Genomic DNA, 26,572 nt, shown 5'->3' on the forward strand with positions numbered 1-26,572 from the left:
ATCACTGAAATAGGGGAAGGCTTAGGATGTCTTTCGTGTGTCCCATCCAAGACTGAAGACAGGTTGTAAATAGACATTTATTGATTGTTTTTGTTTTAAAATAATCTTACAATTTTTAATAATACATGGTTCAAAAATCAAAAGATAGAAAGGGATATATATTGAAGATTGTCCTTCTTATCTCCCAGGATACCAACAATGTTATATCACTGTTCTTCCAGAAATATACTAAACATATATAAGCAATCATATCTATAATAAGAAAAGCATAATATGCTAATTAGACCAGATAACCTTCAAGATGAAGCTGGGGCTGTGAGGGAAGCCCGGGTCCCGGGTGCCAGAGGGAAGCCAGTGCCGGCAGCCGGGGGAAGGAAGGCCTACTCTTGGCATGAATTTCATGTATCAGGCCTCTAGTTTATACATATTTCCCATTTTTACCCAATTGGTAGTATGTGCATCATTTTTGTTTATTTACTTGACAGTGTATCTTCCCCATATATAAAGAATCTTATCAGTATATAAATATTTCCTTCTTTTAACAACTAAATGTTAATTCTTTATAATTTATTTTAATCATTCACCTGTTAATGGATATTTAGGTTGTTTTTAATTTTTCTCTATTACAAATGATGCTACCTTGAATAGATAAGTTATTTCACTTCTTTGTGAGCATATATTTGGATAAATTCTTAAAAATTCAAGGTATTGATATTGCCTTCTATGAAGGGTTGAATATTTACTGGCTGGGAAATAATAAATGGGAAATTATGTGAGGGATTAAAGGTATGAAGAAGCATCAGTGACCAAAACAATTATTGTAGCAGGTTAAGAGGATAAGAATGAGCCTATAGCCAAGAATAGGAGAAAGAGCTACTGAGTTTTGTGGTATGTATATACACGGAATACATTTGTGATTAAAATATACTAATTAATTTCCTCAAATCCTAAATTTTTTTACTCTTAAAATATATTTGAACTTTAAGATAAACATATAATTTGAATTTTAAGTGTAATACTTTGTGTATGAAAACTCTTCATATCTTTAAGGAAAAAATACCCTTGCTATTTTCTTTTCAGATTTACATTTAGCATTTGTTTGATCAAGATTTTAATCATTGCCCTAGCTGGTTTGGCTCAGTGGATAGAGCGTCAGCCTGCGGAATGAAGGGTCCCAGGTTCGATTCTGGTCAAGGGCACATGCCTGGGTTGCGGGCTCGATCCCCATTAGGGGACGTGCAGGAGGCAGCCAATCAATGATTCTCTCTCATCATTGATGTTTCTATCTCTCTTTCCCTCTCTCTTCCTCTCTGAAATCAATAAAGATATATTTTTTAAAAAAAGATTTTAATCATTTAATGCATAACTATCTTTTACTTGAAATCTCTCTTCCTCTTTTTATTTCCATAGCCCTGGAAGAAAACGGGATTTTTCCCCGGTATCTTGGAGTCAGTACTTTGAGTCCATGGAAGATGTAGAAGTAGAAAATGAAACTGGCAAGGATATATCCTTTGCAAAATGGCTTATTCTTTAGTAAGCTTATAATGTTGTTTAAGTAGAAGACTTATGTAGTAGTTCCTAAAATGTTCTTTATTCCTATTGTTTATTTAATTTTTATTCTCCACCTGTTTTTGTGTGTGGCATGGAATATTACCTATAAGTCAATGCAATATTTTATGTGGCTATAATTGTCTACTCTAATGCATGGGGAAGGGATTAAGAATTAAATTTCTGAAACTGGTATATTTCCTAAGGGCCCAGGGTAAAGTTTCATGAGTGAAGTGAGTTGAACTGGTTTTTAGCATCTAGAAACCAGGGGCTATGCCCTCATTCGCGCAAAGGAAAGCATTTTTTCCCCATTGATAAAATAGTCATACTGGTCTCATGCTTCAAAGACAGAAACTTATATTGAAGTATCTCAAGTTTAGAAGTCTGCAGCTTTGCATGTAACTTCATGCTGCATGAGTTAATTTTCTAATTAGCATTATTATGACTAATCAAAAACTTCAATGAACAAAGTTTAGATATGTTATCTTTAACTATTCATACTCTTTTCGGGTTTATAAGAGTGGTTCAGAGGGTCCAGTCCTACTCCTTTTGCATGGAGGAGGCCATTCCGCCCTTTCCTGGGCTGTGTTCACGGTAAGTAGTTGATAGTATAAGTTGATATAAATGCAATTATTGTTTACTTTTGGATGAATTTGACTAGCCTAACTCTTCCTTCTGTGCTCACTCTTTGGCTTGATTATAAGAAGGTTATGGATGTGAGTTGATTCTGTATTTATTATGGTAGGCCAAATATCACTTGTTCCTTAAGGTAAAGGTTCTTAACGGGTGAGCTTCAGTGCATGATTTCTTCAAACGGTTTGTAAAATGTTTTACATATATTTCATTGGGATGAGGGGGATGGAATTTGTGTCTTGTCAAAAGTGGGGGTCTGTATTTCAGTGATCTAAGTAATGGAGAAGCAGACATATTCTATTGAGGTGCTTTAAATAGAGATAATGTCTATCTTTTATTTATCTCCCTCATAGAGCCTATTGTACTTTATACATAGAGATGTCCCATAAGTATTTGGAAAATAATCCTTCTTTTTTACAAATAATGCTTTACACTTAATGGTACCTGTGAGCTATTAGGAAGTAAGCAATATTTGGTTGATGATAACCTGGTCTAGAATAGAGGATATGTATCTGTGTGAATGCTGTTAGTTTTGGGTCTTCCTAATATCCTTGACTCTGGGGTGGGGTGGTCCATGTGTAAAGAGAGATACTGCTAAGGGAGATACTGGCAATATTCCTATATAAAGTAAAATTGTCATATCTTATGTGTATCAAGCAGATATACATACGTCCTCTATTTACCACTAGGGAGTCTGAGGGACAGAAAATGGGAGCAGTTGGGAATGCAGCACTAGGTACCCAGAGCCAGATGACTGTGGAGCTGAAGAGGCTTCGGAATAATCATTTTGCTTCTGGCAGGATTATTGGGATTAAGTATAAAATCACCATCTGGTCTCTTCTTTTAGAATATGAATTCTTTGAGAAGAGGGTAATGTCTTACTCTTTCTTGTTTCCCAAATGCCTGAAACAATTCTTGACACATAGGCACTTATTCAACTGTTATTAAATGATTTGTCCCCTGCTTTGTTTGCTCCTTCCTATCTCTCGCTTTAGGATATAGCTGTATGATTTGCTCATAAGTGCCAGGCTCTTTCATGTGTCTAGACCTGTGTTGTCCAATAGAGATACAATGCCAGCCATATATGTAATTTTAAATTTCAGAGTAGTGATACTAAATAGCTAAAAAGAAACAGGTGAAATTAATTTTAACATGTTTTACTTAATCCATTGTATCCAAAATCTTATCATTCCCACAGGTAATCAGGCTAAAAGTTACTGTTGAGATATTTCACATTATTTTTTATACTGTCTTTGATATCCAGTGTATCTTTTATACTTATAGCACATTTCAATTTGGACTAGCCACATTTCAGGTTCTTAGTAGCATAGCTTTAGACATTTACATTCCTCTACTAGATTGTAAGCTTTTTTGTTTTGTTTTGTTTTGTTTTGTTAGTCCTCACTAGAGGATATATTTTCCATTGACTTTTCTTAGAAAGTGGAAGGGAGGGAAGAAGGGGAGGGGAGGAGAGAGCGATTATGTATTTATTATGGTAGGCCAAATATCACCTGGTTTTTAAAAATACATATTTTTATTGATTTTTTACTGAGAGGAAGGGAGAGGGATAGAGAGTTAGAAACATCGATGAGAGAGAAGCATCGATCAGCTGCCTCCTGCACACCCCCTACTGGGGATGTGCCCACAACCAAGGTACATGCCCTTGACCGGAATCGAACCTGGGACCCTTCAGTTTGCAGGCCCACACTCTAACCACTTAGAAAAACTGACTAGGGCAGTGGTCGGCAAACTCATCAGTCAACAGAGCCAAATATCAACAGTACAACGATTGAAATTTCTTTTGAGAGCCAGATTTTTAAAACTTAAACTATATAGGTAGGTACATTGTTATTAACTTAATTAGGGTACTTCTAAGGCTTAGGAAGAGCCACACTCAAGGGGCCAAAGAGCCGCATGTGGCTCGCAAGCCGTAGTTTGCCGACCAGGGGCTAGGTCAATTGTAAGCTTTTTTAGAGGTAAAGATCATAGTTTATTTTTACCTAGCACATATTGTATGCTCAGGGATGTTTTTCTGAAATGAACAAATAATAGCATCATTTTCCTAATGTAGCAGCTATAGTAATAAAAAATACTCCGGTTGCCCTGAACCAAGGTCAGAGCCCCCAGAAGTGGCTCATGTACCATGACTTGCCTGGCTCTGCTCTAAGCTAATACACTGTCACGGGGCAGCTAACATGTTGAAGACTTGTAAGGAAAGAGGCACTGTCTTAATTGTCATATCACATTCAGATAACTTAGTACTGAAACTTGCTAGGGATAGTGACTCCAGACCGCCTCATAAGAATTTGGCAAAAAGTAGTCTGTGGATAGGAAAACCAAGGATAGTTCTTAATGGGTTACAAGGTTTTATAAAATTTATAAGAATTACATATGTAGGCTAGAGGTGGCTTCACTGTATTCTTTGAACTTTAAGCAACTCTCTTATAGTCTGGTGGAAAATCAGAGGTAACATTACCGCTTTGAGCATTCGGAATCCTTAGAGATGAGGGATCCAGGTAGGGCTAGAACATACTTCCCACAAAACAGCTATTGCTTTTGACACTAAAAAAAGGAACAATGAAGTGGAGTTCAGAAGATGTGATTTCTAGCTCCAGTTTTACCAGTACTCGTAATACATCCTCGTGAAAGTTATTTTAGCCCTTGAGCAAGCCACGTAAGCCTTTATTCTCTAAATACAGTCTCTTTAGACTTCAAGGCTTCTTTGAAGATTATTTGAAATAATGAATATAAAAACTTTGTAGATTATAAAGCCTTGTACAAATACTATAATCTATTTGTTGGCATGTATTGAAATTAAATATTTTTATCCATTGATTGGAACAATGAAATAACATGGAAAGTGCCTGGCATAGAGGAAATGATTGATAAATAGCTGCTGACATTATTATATTTGTTATTATTGTAGAAGATATCTCTTTTACCAAGATATATTCTACAGATTACAAATTCCATGAGAAATTAATGAAATAGGGATTTTGTGATTAAATGAGTTTGAGCAATATTACATATGATATCCTTTTCTTATTCTCTCTTGGAAATTCATCCTGCATATCAGTGTTTTATTAAAGCCTTTAGGATGTTTTTCGAAGTCTATTAAATTTCAACTATGTCTCCTAAATGTATTTGACCACTTGATTCCTTTTTTCTGAAACAATTGAAATTGAAGTGTCTACTGATTCTCACACTTTGTGAAACCCCTTTTGTAGATAAATCACTGTGTCCCAGTTGCTTACCTGGTTTACTTGTGTAACCAAGGGAATTCTCTACCAATCGATTGACTTAATAATAACTTGGACTTGGCTGGTTAAATTTGCCTGCCCTTTTTTGTTGTTATTCCTGCAGAGTACCAGCTCACTGAATGCGTTGATATGAGATTGTGCTTTGAATTGTGTCTGTGAATTCAGAAGGCAGCTGTGGCGAATAGCAGGAATAAGCTCAAGTGCTTCATCATCCTGAGAGGCAGATTTTCCCTGAGATCTTTGCCCAGATGATATTTGGTAAAAAAGGCAATAAAATAGAAGCAAAAAGGCCCTTGCATAGCAGGAGGATAAGTATATTGGCAGCCAAAGGAAGAGATGAACAACTGATTGATGCTAGATCATGAGAACCTTGAGAGCAGATCTGTGCCTTATTCACCCTATAGGTCTAGCACACAGAGCCTGGCATGGAGTTGATGCTCAGTAGTTCTTCCTTGAATAAGTTAATACCAACTCCTAACAATTAAAAGATTAAATTTTGTTCATTGTCTCTTATTCAAGAAAGCAGAAAAGTGTGTAATTTTCCTAAAGGCTTCATCAAATATCAGTAAGTCAATTTACATGTAACTGGTACATAAACAAGTTGTATAACGTGTTAGAAAAATTACAAACTCCGGGAGACATGAGGCCAAAGGACAGGAAGAAATAGTTCATGGAGAACAAACAGAATGTTTATCCTCACTAGTAATTAGATATGATTCATAAAAGGTATCATTGTTTTAAATATCAAATTAATATATTTTTTTAAAATCCTCTGTTGGCAAAGATACTTAGAAAACGAAAGTTTCAAACATTGCTGGTGGCATTGTAAATAGAGCTTTTTTGGAAAGTAATTTACAGTGATGAATCAGCAAATATTTATACCAGTTAACACAGAAATTGTACTTATAAGGAAAAATACCAAAATGGGAAAAGCTGTTTGTCTAAAATTAACAATCCTAATGGCAAACAATAAGTAAATGGTTAAATAAACTGTATGTACCCCTAAGACAAAATATTTATACAATCTTTTAAAATAATTCTGGACAGTATGGGAAGAGCTTTCTTTCTGTTTTTCTATTTTCTAGGTTTTCTTTCAGTTGTATGTTTTTTATTTTATAACTTAAAGATTGTTTTTTTCTTTAATGTACACTGTTTTTAAAGGAAAAAGTTTACATTAATTTCAAAAGTTGTATTCAAAGATTGTATTCAGTTCTCTATCCCACAAGTTAAGAGGAGATTGGCAAACAAACTTGCCCAGCCAGGATTAGAAACCATAGCAATCAACTGAATGTTTGGCCTAAGAAAAGCAAAGACATGGGAGGCATAATATTTGCTCTCAACTGTAATATTAATTTTTTAAAAAATCAGCCACAACTTTTAAACATTTATTATGTGCCAGGTACTGTGATAAGTGCTTACCTACCTGTTCCCATTTAATTCTTTTTATATTTCTGTGAGGGTAGGCAGATGAGAACATTAAAATTTAGAGAAATAACAGCCATTCACTGCACCAGAACTTAAACCTACCTCTGTCTGCCTCCAGTGTCATGTTTCTCTGAAGACCAGTTCTGCACTGCCTAACAGTACAGACTCAGGGCAGAAATCATAGAGGCATATTTTTGAGACACATAACGCAGAACTTCTAAAAATTGGGACTATTTCAAAGCAGACAAGAACCTCTACAGAGGAAGAGGAGCATCATCTTGGTAGTGTTCCAGCATAGTGCATGTTGTAGGATTTAATTGTGAATATATCCTAAAGTTCCTTACCTATCATTCTGTAAAATTTCTGGACCTGAGTAGAAACCCTTTTGCATTAAATGTTTTGTGGGGTTTTTTTGGGGGGACCCCAGAGATTCACCTGAACAAGTTCTATTAACTGTCAAGAGAAAGCATTTCTACTTTGGCTTTTGTAACAGGAAAAACAAAAACACCAAGGCATACGTGTGTGTGTGATCATTATTTATTAAAGGATGATAACTAAGAGAGGGGAATTATGGTGTTTTAAAGGGTAAGTTTTAGGTTTCTAGAAAATTAATTTTTCAGAATTATTTATTCCTTGTCTATATTCAGTAAATTAGTTATTACTATAGTTGTTGTAATCAAGTTTATCGTATGTAGTGGATAATACAATACTTAGGGCTTCTATAGACTTCTCCATTAGTAAGTAATGGGTATAACAGACTGGCATAATTGCTGTGGGAAAATCCAGAACTAAGCAGAAATTGAAGTTTGGCTGAGAGAGCAGAGGAGCAGTTGGAGCTCATTGATACATGCAGCCTCAGCAGGCTACATTTTGCCAGCCTCCAGTTGTTTTCAGTTTTGGTACCTCTAAGGCAGCGGTTCTCAACCTGTGGGTCACGACCCCTTTGGGGGCCAAACGACCCTTTCATGGGGTCGCCTAAATACATCCTGCATATCAGATATTTACATTATGATTCATAACAGTAGCAAAATTACAGTTATGAAGTAGCAATGAAAATAATTTTATGGTTGGGGGTCACCACAACATGAGGAACCGTATTTAAGAGTCGCAGCATTAGGAAGGTTGAGAACCACTGCTAAGGGGTCTGGGACCAAACAAGTGTGAATTGATTAAAGCCAAGAATTGAATCTGCAGTGTCTGCTGATTTCTTTTGCTTCTTTCAGTTAATTCAATTTATGTTAGCAAATATTTACTAGGTATATTCTATATCTCAGGTATTGCGATGAGTTACTCAAGATAGGAAAATGAGAGTTCACTCTTTTACAAGATTAGCCAATCAGCAAATGCTTGGTAAACCCCTGCTTTGTACAAGACATTATGCTAGGTGCTATGGATACAATGGAGAATTAAATATACATGCTATCCTCTTGTTCATATGATGATTTAAGTCAAATGGGACTACTTAATTGTGAATGTATCCTAAAGATAGGAAAAATGGAGATGGCACATGTATACAAATAATAACAGCAAAAATTTTAAGAAGCTTTCATTTCAAACAGACTGAGGTTTAAATCTCAAAACAGCTTAATCTACCAAGCTCTAGTTTCTTAATCTGTAAAATGGATATAATACCATCTAGTTAATAGAGTGGTTGTGAGAATAAACAAAAGATGTGCAGTTCTTGATAAAGTGCTTTACTCAGGCATTCAGTTTTAGATGAGTTTACAGTATCTAAACCTCTAAAATTGTAGCTCCCTAGGGTATTATGATTTCTTTTTTTTTTTTTAATTGTAGACACTATTACAGATGTCCTCCATTTCCCCCTCTTTGCCCACCTCCACCCAGTCCATGCCCCCTTTCCTATAGCTTTCACTGCACTGTTTATGTCCATGGGCTATGCATATATGTTCTTTTCAAAATATATTTTTATTTAACTGCAATATAAGCTTGTGTGTACTCTTGCATTGAAAGTGAATCTTTGGCAGGTTTTATGACTTTTACTGCTTTCAGGATTATTTCATGATCTGAATGTTACTTTGTGTGATATCCTGAACCAAGATATTAACTGACTCATGGTCCTTATCTAGGGAATCTCCCTTCCAAAGTAGGGAAAAGATAACCAAGGAATATGTATGAAAATCATAGTTAATAGAATACAGAGGATCATTGCTTAGAGATGCTCACTCTGTGTTTCATGAAAAGCTAGGAAGAGTTAAGGTTTATGAAGGGATTCAAGTAGAGAAAGTTATATTTTGAAGTTGGGATGAAACCATTATATGCACCAAAAAAGCAGAAAATTGTCATTTAAAAACTTTGGCTTAAAATTGGAAAGTTTTATTTCAATTGTCCTGAGATCCTCGAATTCTGATGGCAGGTCATTCAACAAAGTTATTAGTAATGGGAAAATTTTGCTAACCCAGATGTATCTTAATACATTTCCTTTTCCTCCTAGGCAGCGATCATTAGCAGGGTTCAATGTAGAATTGTAGCTTTGGATCTTCGAGGTCATGGTGAGTGAAGTTCTTTTTCTTTTTTTAAATTATTTTTTTGTTAATCCTCACTTGTTTTTTTTCCATTGATTTTTAGAGATAGGAAGGGAGGAAGGGAGGGGAAAGGAAAGGGAGAGAAGTACTGATGTGAGAGAGACACATCGATTGGTTGCCTCCCACATGCAACCTGACTGGGGCAGGGATCAAACCTGCAACCCTTGACAGGGAATCGAACCTCTGACCCTTTGGTGCATGGCCTGATGCTCCAACCACTAAGCACACTAGCCAGGGCGAGTGAAATTCTTAATTAGTTTTGACTGAATGGCATATTTGCCAAGCCCTTTGAATAGTGTTAAATATTACAAATTTCTTTGTGGCATTTTGAGGGAAATTCTAGCTTGCAGTTTTTATAAATATTTTACAAGTACACAAACACACACACACATATTTGTTGTTGCTTAGCTAAGAAAATGTCCTTTAATGTAACCAGATTTGGATGCTGGTAATATATAAGGAATGTGAATAACTCACTTTTAGACTACTGTAATTATCATCCTTAGGGTGTCCAACTATAAAGATGTGCATGCAACACAAAATTTTGCTAAGTCCACCTTATATAAGTATAAAGTCTCCATTTCATTCTCCAAAGGTGAGATTTTTTAAAGAGAATACTCTTGCATTTATAATTTCTATCCTTGGGAGTTTTATTTTTAAAATACAGAGGCTTTTTTTTTTTTTTTAGGTGAAACAAAAGTCAAGAATTCTGAAGATCTGTCTGCAGAAACAATGGCAAAGTAAGTAATCTAATATTGTTTATACATCACCTAGCTTTCATTACTATCATAAAGAGTAGCATACCTTTATCACTCTCCTGGTGAGATTGTTAGACAATAATTAGTAAATGCTCTATTCTTTTTTACTTATATCTGGTGTCTCCTTACTATTTAATCTATTTAAACATTCATCTTTCTTGGTATATTCAATGTGATGGTCATACATAAAGCACTTGAAAATTCTTCGAGGTACAGTTTAGTTTGTATTGGCTTTTGAAAAGTTTTCTTTTGTTGACATTGTTGAATAGAATCTAGATATCGATTGGGGACCCATGCTTGGAAAGTAGTTCTCTATAAGAGGCCCTGTGAAATGTTCTTAAGATATCTTGCCCGCCAAAACCGGTTTGGCTCAGTGGATAGAGCATCGGCCTGCGGACTGAAGGGTCCTGGGTTCGATTCCGGTCAAGGGCATGTACTTGGGTTGTGGGCACATCCCCAGTGGGAGATGTGCAGGAGGCAGCTGATCGATTTCTCTCTCATCGATGTTTCTAACTCTCTATCTCTCTCCCTTCCTCTCTGTAAAAAATCAATAAAATATATTAAAAAAGAAAAAAAGATTAAAGTACATAATCTGGTAAAGTACCTAGTATATTTAAAAAAAAAAAAAAAGATATCTTGCCCATATTCTTTGTCCAGCTTTGTAGTAAGACAGAAACAGAGTCTTAAAGAAAAAGTAGTTATATCCTAGCCCTTAAAGTAAAAAATAAATGTAGTATATACAGTAGCTCTCAAACCTGGTCACTCTTCAAAATCACCTGACAAGTGATTAAAATACAGATGATTTGGCCCTACTTCACCCTACTGAATTAGTGCTTTTACCAGTGCAATCTGGGCATTTATCTCTCTATATAAAACCTTAATATGCAAATCAACTGAATGCAGAATGACCTGTCGGCGGGGGGCGGGGCCCTGATCCCCAGCCAGGCCTAGGAACCCTACCCTATATATTAGGAACAGTCTCTTAGATTTAAAAATTAAAACTTGGCAAGGCTACTCTAACACTGAAACAACAGGATGATGCAGCGATGACATGCACATTTTGTGGTCAGCCCTGATTCTGACACTTACAACTGTGTGACAAAGCCAATTACTTAACTTCTCTCTGCTTCAGTTTTTCCAACCATAAGATGGGGAAAATGGTACTACTGCCTCAGAAGGATCATGTTATGTACTACTTTTTATAATCAGGGCAAAAAAATGTAGCTGCCCATACAACAGCAAGATGCCTTTCACCTGTATGAAAAGTATAGTCACTGATGCATGCAGCATCCCAGATTGCAAGAGGGATGTCCGATTGCCGGTTTAGGCCTGTAAACCGACAGTCGGACATCCCCCGAGGGGTCCTGGATTGCGAGAGGGCGCAGGCCAGGCTGAGGAATCTCTCCCCCTTGTGCACAAATTTTGTGCACTGGGCCTCTAGCATTTTGATAAAGTTCTATTGAGGAATCTGATATAGGACTAGTGTTTTGGAATTACTATTACAAATTGTAATTACTATTACAATATCTTGTATTGTAAGCAGAATTCTTATGACCCTGCTTTTATACATGCTCTGTCATGTACTTAATATGTCTTCTCAAGTAGTTGACCAACTTTGGCCAAAAATATATTGTCCCTACTTTAACAACTTTAATCCAAGAGTAAACTGTTTTTCCTTTAGAACCCAAACTCCTGTGGCCATCGTTTTGTTGTTGATAATAGATGCTGTTTGTGCCCTTTCTATTTGCCAGGCTTCATTAAGTGTAAAATAAGCGTTTATTAAGAATAAACAATTTATTTAAGTTATTTAAATGTGTCTACATTATTAACTCTGTAATGTAGATATTATCACTTTTTTACCAGTGAAGAAACTAGTTCAGATAGGTTGAATAATTATATGAGATCACACAGTTAATAGACCAATTGTGATCATTCAACTATAGTGTTTGGCAGAAAGACAGAGACAGAGAAAGAGAGAGAGAGAAGGGAGAAGAGAGGGAGAGGAGTTATCAGTAAGATATTATGTACTTAAAAGATTAAGAGGGTATCCTGGCTGGCGTGGCTCAATTGGTTGAGCTTCGGTCCTTGTACCAAGAGGTCTCTGTTTCTCTTTCGGGTCAGGGCACATGCTCAGGTTGTGGGCTCATTCCCCACTAGAGGGCATGCAGGAGGCAGCTGATCAGTGTTCCTCACCAATGTTTCTCTCTTTTCCTCTCCCTTTCTCTCTTTCTAAAATCAATAAACACATTTTATAAAAAGTTTAAGAGAGTAGATCTTATGTGAAGTGTTCTTAACACACACACACAAAAGTGATGCAAGGAGGGTCCTAATATAAGGTGACAGGAGAAGATTTGACTTTGGGTAGTGGGCATATGGTGCAAATACAGATCTTGTAACATGTATGTTCATGTTGACCAATGTCACCCCAATCAATTTAATAAATATATTTTTTTAAAGTGGTGCAAGGAAACTTTTGGAGGTGATGGATATGATCAAGGTAATTTTTGGGTGATGTTAACACAAATATATATATATATATATATACATATATACAGCCTTACCAAATTGTGTATATTAATTATGTACCACTTCTTTGTATACCAATTATACCTCAGTAAAGCTTGGAAAGAAAAACATTGGGAATGGGGGTTGGAGTGCTGGAGAAGCTGGGCACTGGGGAAACTGTTTGTGGTGCAGGAGCTGGGGGTTTCCTGTGCTGCAGGACCTGGGTGCTGGGGAAGTGCAAGTTATAGGCGTTTGTGAAGAAAACACCCATGAATCAGGAACAGAACCTTTCTTTCTGCAATGTCTCTCCTATGTCATCTACTGACACAGCTTAATGTCTTGTCAGCTGGCAAGGGAAAAACATTTTAAGGCCTCAGGTCCAATTGTGCAGAACATGCAATGAAAGGTGAATTGGGGCTGAGAGATAATAAGTTGATAACTGGCACAATAAAGTTAAAGAGAAAATAAATGATTAAAATCATGTAGAACTGGTTATGGCCAATAAGTTGGATTCTTGCTGAAATAGACTAAACAGTAAAACATTTATATGATTTCTGAATTCAATAATTCTGTGAAACAAAAATCCCAAAATGGGTGTATACTTAATGGGTGATTAGTGGGGTTTTCAAGTAGTACTGACAGCATGATTTTCCCCTTACGTATCAACTTTAGAAGCTATACCCTACATAAGATGCAACTCCACTGAAAGTAGAAGAGCCGAGATTTGAGATCAGGTCACTTTGATATTCTTTTTCTGTTATGTCTGTGATATGCTATACTGCTTCTCAGGAAATGAACCTAGTATTAATAAGTATGATAGAATCTCCTTAGAGAGCAACTACCAAAATTATGGTACATCCAGTTATAGACTAGATTTGTAGTTAATCTCTACTTCATTTTTATTTTATTTCTCTGAAATTTCAGGACATGTCTCAAGGCTCTAATCTTGGTGACTGAATACTTTACCTAACTTTAATGAGGATACATTTCTCCTGGTGATAGATGATCAAGGGATTGATCATAACCAACTTTTATCTGTATGAAATATTCCTTTCCTAAGCTTAGATACAATATTAAGTTGGTTTGTTTCAGACCCTATCCACCTTCATGCATGAAGCAGCTATCATAGAACTCTTCAACTTAGTATTTTAAGGAGACCTGAATTCAAATTCTATAGCATCTTTTTATTTTACTAAAATAACTCCTAATATATCTTTTATTTATTATATCTTTTATTTATTTAATTATATCTGTTACTAACTCAAAATTTTAGCCTTAAATTTAACTCCATTATTTTCAATTATAAAATTGGGTGGCCTCCTTTATCTCCCATTCAGATTATCTGCAGATGCTGCAGCTACCGTATTGACATTTGTATTGTTGTATGAGGTTTTTAAGATTAATTCCTTTAGAAATAATGACATTTACCTTTGGTATTCTGAATATTGTGGAGACTAAGCAAGGCAAAACTGTCTTTTGAACTTGATTGACTCAGCCACTCCCAAAAGAAGACAGTAGAGCCAGTGGTTCCTAGAAATATACCATACTTAAACTATTGCTATAACAAAGAAGGCCTGTCCCAAATAAAAGGCAAAATTCCTACTTTAGTTCTCATTTTCAAAGCTGTAAGGTTTGACTTTGTTAAACAGACCTACTCATAATTAAAGGCTAGGACAGAAGCCAATAAAAATATAAACACCTTTCAAGTTTCTCAGTACACTATACTTACATTTATGTTCATACTTCAAACAACTTTACATGACAAATAATAATTAACATTTGTATAGTACTTTACTTTTTTCAAAGTATTTTTACATTCACTCAGTTAATTCTCACAGCAATTCAGAATAGTAAATGACATCCTTCAGTTATAGAAACTCTGAAAGGTTAAATAACTAATCCAAGTCCATATAGTAAAAAATAGACTTGGGCTGTAATTCATCTTGTGACTCCAAACTTCACTACATTGTAATGCTTAATAAAGTTGTTTTTTTGTTTTATAGATGGGGAAACTAAAGCATAGAGTAGTTAAATGATTTGTGCAGAGTTTCAAGCTTAGGTTTAAACTAAAGATGTGTGATTATGTAATAGTACTAACTGTGTGGAACAGTGAAAGTATTATATAAAGGAAAGTAAAAATATTTGGGTTCTTAGTCCTTAAACTGTCATTTGTCATAAGAGCCAGGTATGTGGCTATGTGTACAAATACTGGGGACATATTAGGAATTTTGCATAGTTACGTTTGCGAGATGACTCAATAGGCCTGTAAATATAGGCGAGATGACTAGGCCTGTTAGTTACAGACCAAAGAAAGGAGTTAAGAAAGAAAACTATTTTTGTATTGTCAGAGAGCATTCCCAGGTCTTTCCTTCTTTTTGCAGAGATGTTGGGAATGTAATTGAAGCCATGTATGGGGACCTCCCTCCTCCAATTATGCTGATTGGACATAGCATGGGTGGAGCTATTGCAGTCCACACAGCATCATCCAACCTGGTGCCAAGCCTCCTGGGTCTATGCGTGATTGATGTTGTGGAAGGTAAGTTTTCTTGTGCTAACTCATTCAAAATCTTTGAGTATAAGAGCCCATCCTGGTAGATTATTACCATCTTTTAACTTATTATTGATTTCACTCATCTTGAATTATGTCCCTTTGTCTTTTATATCTTTTATGTTATTTTGTGGCAAAGGCATTCCAAGTGTTTTTTAAATTGGGATATAATGGACATATAACTTTGTATTAGTTTCAGTCGTACAATATAATGATTTGTTATATGTACAGGGTGGAACAAAAGTAGGTTTACAGTTCATATGGAAAATAATATAATAATAAATAATATTACAAGAATAAACTCTGTGTTTCGCATCCTCATGACTATAAATCTTTTTGCCCCACTCTGTATATATTGCACAATGATCACCATAATATGTCTAATTAATATTCATCACCACACAGTTACAATTTTTTTCTTGTTATGAGAACTTTAAGATTTATTCTCTTTGCAACTTTCAAATATATAATACAGTATTATTAACTACTAGAGGCCCGATGCACAAAGATTCGTGCAAGAATGGGCCTTCCTTCCCCTGGCTGCCGGCACCGCCTTCGCTCTGGCCGGAGCCACCTTTCTGCCTTCCCATGCTGCCCTGAGGGGCTGGGGCAGTGCAGAACACCTGCGTCATTGCCATGGCGACGAAGCAAGCATCCCTTCCCCGGCCACTTGGTGCCTGTGTATGCAAATTAACTCGCCATCTTTATTGGGTTAATTTGCATACTCCTGGTTGGCTGGTGAGCGTCGCGAAGGTATGGTCAATTTGCATTTTTCTCTTTTATTAGTGTAGGTAGTCATGCTATACATTGTATCCCCAGGACTTACGTATTTTGTGACTGGAACTTTTTTTTACACCTACATTCATGTCACCAACACCCCACATTACCTAATCATTCTCCATGACATAAGAAACTCTTCATAAACATCTTTTATGGCTGCATAATATTTTAATTGTATGTATATCTCATAATTTTATTTAACATTTAAAAAGAAACTGCCGTGTCTTCTATGACCCAGTCTCAAAAGTCACACTATTACATATACAAGTCAGCCCTTTTCATTGTTGGGATACTACAGGAAGGAGTGAATACCAGGAAGCAGAAATTACCAGAGGCCATCTTGGAACCTGGCTATCCCATCAATCTTCTGAATTTTCTTAAACTGCATCTTTTTTTCCCCAAGCATCACTGAATTCTGCTGTCTTTGAAGGCAGATATGTGTATTTCCCCAGTAAGTGTAAATGCTTAGAAATGTTAAGTGCTATGGTTAAAATTTTTGTTTAACATCTAGGTACAGCCATGGATGCTCTTAATAGCATGCAGAATTTCTTACGTGGTCGTCCTAAAACCTTCAAGTCTCTGGAGAATGCCATTGAATGGAGGTAACCCATAAATCTATATTGTCTGTATTTTATTTTATTTTTTAATTTTTTAAAAAATATATTTTATTGATTTTTTTACAGAGAGGAAGTGAGAGGGTTAGAGAGTTAGAAACATCAATGAGAGAGAAACATTGATCAACTGCCTCATGCATACCCCCTACTGGGGATGTGCTCGCAACCAAGGTACATGCCCTTGACCGGAATCGAACCTGGGACCCTTCAGTCCGCAGGCTGATGCTCTATCCACTAAGCCAAACCGGTTAGGGCTATTGTGTGTATTTTAAATGTTAGGCTGGAGCTTTCCTTTTTCATCAATTAAAGTACCAAAGTTTAAAGGAATAATTCCATGTCTTAGCTTTATTGTAATGTCATGGGTAAAAACATATAAAGAGCAGAATTTAAAAAAATCTTTTAAATGCTTCAGACTTGTCTCAGTTGCATAAAATCTACCCTTTTTCTAATATACTATAATATCTCCTACATCTTAGTAATTATGAATCACCTGCTGTCTAGCTGTTCCCATTTCTAAGGTGAGAGTTTTGACTAATTGAGACTCTTAAGACCTCTTCCACCTCTATTGCTCCAAGGTTATACAGTCACTTTCTGTGTTCCAGAGAAAATGATGGAGAAACAAAAGATAGGTGTGGATTCCTTTCTCAGTTTATTTGGATAAGTAAAAACCCTTTGGGTAAATGGTTTTCATAAAAATCACTGACAGAATTGTCTATGACTTTCACTTAAGTAAAGGCTATTCAGTCATTAATTTATTACTTCAATTATTTGATTAAATATTTATTAAACACTTTGTGCTAAATGGTGAAGATTCAGAGATAAGTAAATCACTGCTCCCCCAAAGAGATTAGTCTTCAGATAAAACATCTTCAATATCCCATCTTCCTACCTATTCAAAATTCATACCCAGTACCCTTTCCGAACCCTTTCTCTAACTTCTCCAAACCACATAGATCACTGCCTCAGTAAAATTGCTTGACACCTTTAAATCTGAATTATTTTGTACTGTTTACCCCTTAAGGCTTCTAGTCCTCCCACAAGGTATATGCTTATATTGTTCATTTTCATTTCTGCCTTAATGCCCTTCCTGCATCATAAGGACAGCGGCTATTCTCTATTTCTTTTGTACTTTCATATAGCACATAGCATGTTGCTGGCTGCTCTAACAGGCAGAACATATCTATTAACTGAATCAGAGATGTCAAATGGAAATTAAGGACCTGGTAAATATATCTTAAGGGATTTTACCTAGGACAGAGGGTCTCATGCCAAATATGGCTTGCCAGAATGATGTGTGTGTTTAGTGAGGGCACTTTTACCTTTTGTGTTCATGCTACCGCTCTCTCAGAAGCATCAAAGATCTCTCCATCTTGAGCAGTCACAGCATTGAGAATGCAGCTGCTGCCAGCTCAACATGTAGCTTGAGTGTGCTGCCTGCTTCCCCAGTAGCAACCAGTGAGAAAATTATTCCAAATAACTTTAAATTTATTCAGTAAATGTTTGTTAAGTACCTAAGATGTGTCAGTACCTGATAATTACCGGTAAACTCAGTTCTTATGTATTTACTTGTTGGGGATACCAACATCAGTAAGTAAATACATAAACAATACAATGAAGGATCACAGGAGGTACAGAAGATAGGTATCCAATTCAGCGTGGGGATCATGGCAGACCTAAAGGAGACAGAGTAAGCATGTCAAACTCAAAGGCTAACAGGGGCCAGATAAACAAGGTTTAAGTTTATGTGGGCCGCAAAAAAACAAAAGCTTCAATTTTCATAGAAACATATGTTTATTTCGAGAGAGACATGCTGAATACAAAGGGCTGAAATAAATGAGCAATCATTGACATAAAATAATAGAACATTTTAATAAAAATTAATATTTTTTCTTGAACATGAACTTACCAGACACTGAATAACTACACAAATTAATAAGCATAATGCAAATAAACCTATTTTTCTTGTTCTCCGAAAGCAAAATATTTCCTGTTGTGCACACCAAACAAGTCAGTACAAGACTAATGACGTGGCAATCGGCTGCTAAAATACTCACTGCTAGTATTAGTGGAGAAAAATGTTGCGCCTAAGGCCTTGTAAGGGAAATGAATGCAACACAATTATAGTAATCAGTCATTAGTGAACGTTGTAGTTCGTTAATAATAATTATGTAAACAGGATATTGTAAAAATTAAGTTACAAAATTTTTACTAAAACGTTTCTTACATACTGTTATTTTGTCTGGGCCACAAAAATATTTGTTGTGGGCATATGTGGCCTGTGGGCCACGAGTTTGACATGCTTGAGATAGAGTCTTGATTCTAGTGGCAGAAATTGGATAGGATAAGATTTTTGTATATTCAATGTGAAAATGTTCTGGGTTCTATGAAAGCCACTGATTTATAGATCCCACTTTCTGAGTCCGAGAATCAGAGAGTACTTTGAAATATTTGCTAATTTTGTTTTATACTCTGCTGGATATCTGAATTGAGTTTATAACTTACTAGAGGCCCGGTGCACGAATTTGTGCACCAGTGGGGTCCCTTGGCATGGCCTGCGGGGATCTGGGGAGGAGCCACTCCCGCTCATCCCGGCCCCACTCATGCTGGTCAGCTGAGCAGCGCTCCTGCTGTGGGAGTGCACTGACCACCAGGGGGCAGCTCCTGCGTTGAGTGACTTCCCCCTGGTGGTCAGTGCGCATCATAGCGACCGGTCGACCAGTCTTAATGGTCACTTAGGCTTTTATATATATATAGATATCCAATTGGCTCTTGGCCGAAAAAAGGTTCCCTACTCCTGGTATTGATAGTATTCAAAACCAAAAGATTGAATGTAATCGCCTAGGGATCTGATGTTGATAGAAAAAAGATCCAAGAACTGATCCTTGGGGTACTAGCCAATATTTAGAGCTTGGAAAGTGGGGGAAGATTGAACAAAGGAAACTGCAAAGGCACAGTTGGTGAGATAAAAGGAAAACTGGGGGAGTCTAGTAAATGTTTCTAGGAGAGAGCATTTGTGTCAAATAATCCTGAGAGATCACCCAAAATGAGGGCTAAGAAATGATCATTAGAATTGACATGATGGAGTTGACCTTGCAAAAAAAAAAAAAAAGAATCCCAGAATATGAGGGGGAGATAAAAACCTCTTATAAGTTTGGGGGAGAAACCAAGATGGCAGCATAGATAAACACCGGAAATTGCTGCCTCACACAACCACTTCAAAATACAACTAAAAGACAAAACGGACATCATCCAGGACTACAGGAAGGCTGGCTGAGTGGAAATTCTACAACTAGAAAGAAAGAGAAAAGCACACTGAGACGCAGAGGAGGTGCGGAAGTAAAGTGCAGAGGTACGGAGGTGGATGCGGAGAGGGCTAGCAACTTAGGACGTGGTTGTCTTTTTCAATTGGGAGGGAGTCTCAAGTTCCCGACTGCTCTGAATTCCAGTTCTGGGTGAGTCTCTGGGGACCCAGACTCATACAGGGAGAAACTGGACTATCTGGCAGCGGGCGGAACTCGAGGGCAGCTTTCTCTCAGAGGTGCTTGCAGCGATTACCACAGGACACTGAGACCGGGGACCTCTTAGGGCAGGACTGAGGATCAGCCATAGCTGTTTGGTTCGCCCTGTTGATTCCCTGAGACCCCGCCCCAACCAAGCTGTGCGCAGAGGCTTTTGCATATGAATGGCCTGGCCCTTTGCAATCTAAAATTACCTAACAAGCTGCAGCTGGGTCAGAGAGACCCAGAACATCCAAAACAAGGCCCAAGGCCCCACAGCAGCTTGCATTTGCTTCACAGCTGGGCCTCATCTGGGCACCTCCAAATCCCAAACAAAGAAGAGGAATCTGCAGATCTCTCCATAGCTCCTGCTGGGTAGCCTCAGGCAGAGGCTAAATTGGCACCTCCTTAGAGATCCAAGAGCCAGTGTACCCAGCGGTCAGAGTGGGACCATCCAGATTACAACTCCTCAGATCCATAAGGTACACACTCAGGGGGCAGACTCAATGAGCACCAAAGCCCCACTGAAGCAAGTCTTGCCCCATAAGGGTGTCTCCAGCACAGAAGTTCTACCACCGTAGACACAGCGAATTCTCACAGCCAATTGGCCTGGAGGTCAATTCCTCCCAGTGATACCTACAACAATCAAGACTAAACTACAACAAGACCGTTCCCAAATCCCACAAAGGGGTGCACCAAGAGTGTCCACCTCAGGTAATTGGGGAGGCTGAGCCACTGGGCCCTATAGGACACCTAGCACACAAAGCCACTCTATTAACACAGGGAAGCAGCCAAAATGAGGTGACAAAAAAACAGGACACAAATGACAGAATTGGAGGAAAGCAAACTACTGGAAATAGAGTTCAAAACCACAGTTATACGGTTTTTCAAGAATTTTCTAGAAACTGCCGATAAATTTAGTGAGACCCTCCATAAATCTAGTGAGACCCTCGAGGATATGAAAAAGGACCAACTAGAAAGTAAGCATACACTGACTGAAATAAAGAATATTATACAGAGATCCAACAGCAGACTAGAGGATCCCAAGAATCAAGTCAAAGATTTGAAATACGAAGAAGCAAAAAACACCCAACCGGAAAAACAAAAAGAAAAAAGAATCCAAAAATATGAAGAAGTGTAAGGAGCCTCTGGGACAACTTCAAACGTACCAACATCTGAATTATGGGGGTGCCAGAAGAAGTGAGAGAGCAAGATATTGAAAACCTATTTGAAGGAATAATGACAGAAAACTTCCCCTACCTGGTGAAAGAAATAGACTTACAAGTCCAGGAAGCACAGAGAACCCCAAACAAAAGGAATCCAAAGAGGACCACACCAAGACACATCATAATTAAAATGCCAAGGGCAAAAGACAAAGAGAGAATCTTAAAAGCAGCAAGAGAAAAACAGTTAGTTGCCTACAAGGGAGTACCCATATGACTGTCAGCTGATTTCTCAATAGAAACTGTGCAGGCCAGAAGGGAGTGGCAAGAAATATTCAAAGTGATGAATACCAAGAACCTACAACCAAGATTACTTTACCCAACAAAGCTATCATTCAGAATTGAAGGTCGGATAAAGAGCTTCACAGATAAGAAAAAGCTAAAGGAGTTTATCACCACCAAACCAATGTTATATGAAATACTGAAAGGTATCCTTTTAAGAAGAAGAAGAAGAAGAAAAAGGTAAAGATAAAAATTATGAACAATAAATACATATCTATCAACAAGTGAATCTAAAAATCAAGTGAATAAAAAATCTGATGAACAGAATAAACTGGTGACTATAATAGAATCAGGGGCATAGAAAGGGAGTGGACTGACAATTCTCCGGGGAAAAGGGGTGTGGGAGGTGCGGGAAGAGACTGGAAAAAAATCGTACACCTATGGATGAGGACAGGTGGGGGGTAGGGGCAGAGGGTGGGGTGGAAACTGGTTGGAGGGGAGCTATGGTGGGGGGGAGGAACAACTGTAATAATCTGAACAATAAAGATTTAATTTTAAAAAAAAGTTTGGGATATTGAGGAAAGGATGGGAGGTGATATAGTAGAGAAAGCAAGTGAGATAACTTTTTTGAGAAGTTTTGTTGTTTAGGAGAACAGAGAAATGGGGTAGTATCTAGTAATGAATGTGGGTTGAAAATGTTTTAAAAGGCTAGGGGATGTTTTATAATGTCCACTAGAGGAAAAAAATGGTGACATGGGAGAGAGAGAGGGTAACTAAAGGAAACAAGCTCCTCATAAGCAAGAGGGCATGGGAACCAGTACCCATGGTTGGCCTTGAATAGGAGCAGAGATATTTCATATATTAAACTGTCATCAAAACAAGACTATCTGATCATGAATACGGGTGGGTTTGTATTACTGTAGATTCAGTTTGTGGTAGAAAAATGAATTAGTGGTTCTAATTGCTTCTGTTTATTACTAAAATAATAAACAAGGTCATTGAGTACGGTGCACTTCAGAATTTTACATGATTTTTTTTAAAGCTAAAAAATGAGATTTAAAGAAATGTGTTCTGTTGGCCTGCTTGGTTCATGTGGTGTTTCCTTGGCCCTTACAGATGCTTAAACAACTCTGGGAAAACTAATCTATTAAGATAGAGTCTAAGCTCCTAAGCTCTAGTCTATATCATGACATGCAAGGCCCTGTCACACTCCCTCTTTGCTTGCCCCTGCTTTTCCTTGTATTCTGTCCTCTAAAGCAGCGGTTGCCCTTTCAGACCTCATGGACCACCAGTGGTCTGCGGACCACTGGTTGGTGACCGCTGCTCCAAAGGTTTCCTTAAACCAGCGGTTGCCAACCTTTTGGACCTCATGGACCACCAGTGGTCCGCAGCCCACCCTTGGCGACCGCTGCTCTAAAGTTGTCATCCTGCTGACTTTTTTACATCGTAGTACCTTCATTCACACAGTGTACCTTCTGCCAATAATGCTCTGACCACCCTCTTTTATCTTTTACTTATCTTCAGTTCTCAGTTTAGGCAGGATATTTGGGGAGCTTTCTCTAATCTTCCCATTGAAAATAAAGGTGACTCCTTTGAACTTTGACTTATTATGTTAAAATGATCTGCTTGTGTTTCTTTCTCCCCAGTGAATTATATGCTTCTTCAGCATGGGCCTACCACATAGTATCCTCTTGGTAAATATTTGCAGAACTGAAATGGCTTCAATGTCTTAATTTTTACTATTCAGTTTATAGACATAATAACTAAGTGGGAAGTAGTGATAACCTCCATACAGTGGTAACCATAACTTTTTAGTAGGTCCTACAGAATCTGTAGAATTACTCATTTGACCCTAGTAACATGATAAGGTGGATGCATAATAACCTCTCTCCCTTCTTTCTTTTCTCTTCTAGTGTGAAGAGTGGCCAGATTAGAAATCTGGAGTCTGCCCGTGTCTCCATGGTTGGCCAAGTCAAAGAGTAGGTTCTATTTTTCCCTGTTGTGCTAGATAGAGAATGAAACATGGTGATGAAATTACAATTTGCTCTTTTTTTATACACTTATCCTGTCATCCTTATGAATGTCTTCATTATTTTTGATAATTTTTACAACTGAGCTCAGTTGGACCAATTGCATAGATTTTCTTTTCTCTTTTCTTTCTCTTTTTTGAGGAAATCCCAAGACCAATTAGTGCCTTCAGTATAGTATTGGATTACCTTATTAGTACAACTCTAGGTATGAAAAGTGAAGAATTCCAGAGAATGGACATTGAAAATTAAGTGGCCAGTCCTGGCCAGGTAGCGCAGTTGTTTAGAGCATCATCCCAATATGCCAAGGTTGGGAGTTTGATCCCCAGTCAGGGAATATACAAGAATCAACAAGTGAAGGCATACATAACTGGAACAAAAATCAATGTTTCTCTGTCTCTCTCAAGTCAAAAATAAGAAATTAAGTGTCCACTTATGTGCCGGCAGTATGGTTTTATTCTGATAACAGTCTCCTTCTAAAACAATAATGGTTGTGAGGAAATTACAGCATAAAAGCTTTAGCATAACCTGAATGAAAGCCAGATTCTAATGGTGAGCTAAGATTATTTAGCTCCGTTGATCTTCCTGGATAGGGTTACATGAGTCCTTGATATTGCCATGTAGGCACAAAAGAAACTTTAGGTGAATTGAGAAAATGTTGCCCAATGGAACAGACAGGGAACAAAAGAGTTGATGATAATGATAATGGCATTATTGAATGTGTGCTATTTGCCAGGCACTGTGAAAGGTATTTTATATACACTATCTCATTTTTTAAAACCTTGTAATATTGAAAATTCTTAGACATATAAAAGTAGAATAATACATTGAAACCCAATGTACCCGTTGCCCATTTTTAACAGTTACTGACTCATGGCCAGTCTTGTTTTATCTGTACCTTATTTATTTCCCCTAAGCACAAAATATTGTGAAACAAATTCTAGACAAAAACAATTTCCTCTGTATGATTTCAGTATGCTTTCTATAGGTTCCACTTCTATCTCTCTCATGTTTTCTTGAAATTTATATGTTGAGGAAACCTGGTTGTTTGCTCTGTGGAATGTCCCACAATCTGAATTTGCTGGTTAATTCTTCAAGGTGTAATTTAACATGTTCTTTGTTCCCTGTATTGTCTGTAAATTGTTAGTGAGATCCAGAGATTTGATTTGTTTTTATTTTGTGTTTTTGTTTTTAAGAATAGGTAATATTGTTTAACTAGAGGTCCGGTGCACAAAAATTTGTGCACTGGGGCGGCGGGGGGGGGGGGTGGGGGGGTCCCGGGGGGGGGGGGGGTCCCTCAGCCTGGCCTGTGCCCTCTCGCAGTCTGGGACCCCTCGGGAAATAACGACCTGCTGGCTTAGGCCTGCTCCCAGGTGGCAGAGGGCAGGCCCAATCCCTAGGTGCAGCACCTGGTCCGGTTCAGAGCAGGGCCTATTGGGGAGTTGGCGCGCCGCCCCCTGTCATGCACAGAGCAGGGCAGATCGGGAGGTTGCGATGCCACCCTCAGTCACGCTCAGGGTGGGGCCGATTGGGGGGTTGGGGCACCGCTCCCTGTCACACTCAAGGCAGGGTCGATGGGGAGGTTGCAACACCACCCCCTGTCACGCACAGAGCAGGGTAGATCAGGGGGTTGGGGAGCTCCCCCCTGTCACTCACAGAGTAGGGCTGATAGGGCAGTTGGGGCACTGCCCTCTATTACCCACAGAGCAGGGCCGATCAGGGGCTTAGGGCGCTGCCCCCTGTCACACACAGAGCAGGGCCTGTGGGGGGGGTTGGGGTGCCGCACCCTGTCAAACACAGAGCAGGGCCGATCAGGGGCTTACGGCGCTGCCCCCTGTCACACACAGAGCCCCAGGGCGATCAGGGGGTTGGGGAGCTCCCCCCTATCAGGCACAGAGCAGGGCTGATCAGGGGGTTGGGGCGCCGCCACTGTCACACTCAGGGCAGGGCCGATGGGGAGGTTATGGCTCTACCCCGTCACACACAGAGCAGGGCCCATGGGGGGGGGTTTGGTGTGCCGCACCCTGTCACACACACAGCAGGGCCAATCAGGGGGTTGGGGCGCCACACCCTGTCACACACACAGCAGGGCCGATCAGGGGGTTGGGGCGCCACACCCTGTCACACACACAGCAGGGCCGATCAGGGGGTTGGGGCGCCTCACCCTGTCACACACAGAGCCGCAGGGCGATCAGGGGGTTGGGGAGCTCCCTCCTATCAGGCACAGAGCAGGGCTGAAGGGCTGATCAGGGGGTTGGGGCGCTGACCCCTGTCATGCTGATCCTGGTGCTGGGAGGCATATTACCCTTTTACTATATAGGATAGAGGCCTGGTGCATGGGTGGGGACCGGCTGGTTTGCCCTGAAGGGTGTCCTGGATCAGGGTGGGGGTCCCCACTGGGGTGCCTGGCCAGTCTGGGTGAGGCGCTGAGGGCCGTTTTCAGGCTGGCAAGTGAGTGAAGCTCCCAACCGCTCCTTTTTTTCTTTTTCTTTTTTTTTTTTATTCTGGGCCAGCTTTAGCTCTGAGGCTGGGTTCCAGCTATGAGACCTCTGCTGCTGAAAGCAGGGATCTGGCCTTTGTTTACCTTCTGTATTTGAAACTTTGTTGCGACTCCAGCTCTGAGATCCCGGTTGACTGAGAACAGGTTTCTGGGGTTTGGTTTAGCTTCTATATTTGTTACAATGTTTCTTAGAGTGCAGCTAGAGGCTGGCAGCGCAGGTGGGGAACGTTAGAGTCCTCCATCACTGAAGCAAGCGAGCCTCCCTGTTCGCTTCAAGCTGCCTGGCTGCCGGCCGCCATCTTGGCTGGCAGTTAATATGCATATCGCCCTGATTAGCCAATGGGAAGGGTAGCGGAGGTACAGCTAATGACCATGTTTCTCTTTTATTAGATAGAATGCCATCAGAAAGCAAATAATGTCTGCTTGTCTCTTTTTTGAATGTTAGCAGCCATAGATGGTCATTACCTAGATTCATTAATCCATTTGCTT

At 38.7% G+C, this 26,572-nt stretch overlaps 1 protein-coding gene across 2 annotated transcripts in view; it reads left to right on the top strand.

The window, feature by feature from the left end:
• Positions 1-26,572, top strand: part of PPME1 (protein phosphatase methylesterase 1) — a 61,535-nt gene that overhangs the window by 23,325 nt on the left and 11,638 nt on the right. For both annotated transcript variants that reach the window (XM_070425616.1, XM_070425617.1), the window contains exons 2-8: positions 1,411-1,504; positions 2,050-2,142; positions 9,319-9,376; positions 10,098-10,149; positions 15,054-15,208; positions 16,512-16,602; positions 23,470-23,535. In XM_070425616.1, coding sequence (XP_070281717.1) covers positions 1,411-1,504; positions 2,050-2,142; positions 9,319-9,376; positions 10,098-10,149; positions 15,054-15,208; positions 16,512-16,602; positions 23,470-23,535 — 609 coding nt within the window. The remainder of the gene's footprint in view (positions 1-1,410; positions 1,505-2,049; positions 2,143-9,318; positions 9,377-10,097; positions 10,150-15,053; positions 15,209-16,511; positions 16,603-23,469; positions 23,536-26,572) is intronic.

The sequence above is a fragment of the Myotis yumanensis genome, unplaced genomic scaffold (assembly GCF_028538775.1).
Source record: "Myotis yumanensis isolate MYYU_CA2020_CCGP unplaced genomic scaffold, mMyoYum1.0.hap1 SCAF_10, whole genome shotgun sequence".
Classification (NCBI taxonomy): Eukaryota; Metazoa; Chordata; class Mammalia; order Chiroptera; family Vespertilionidae; genus Myotis; species Myotis yumanensis.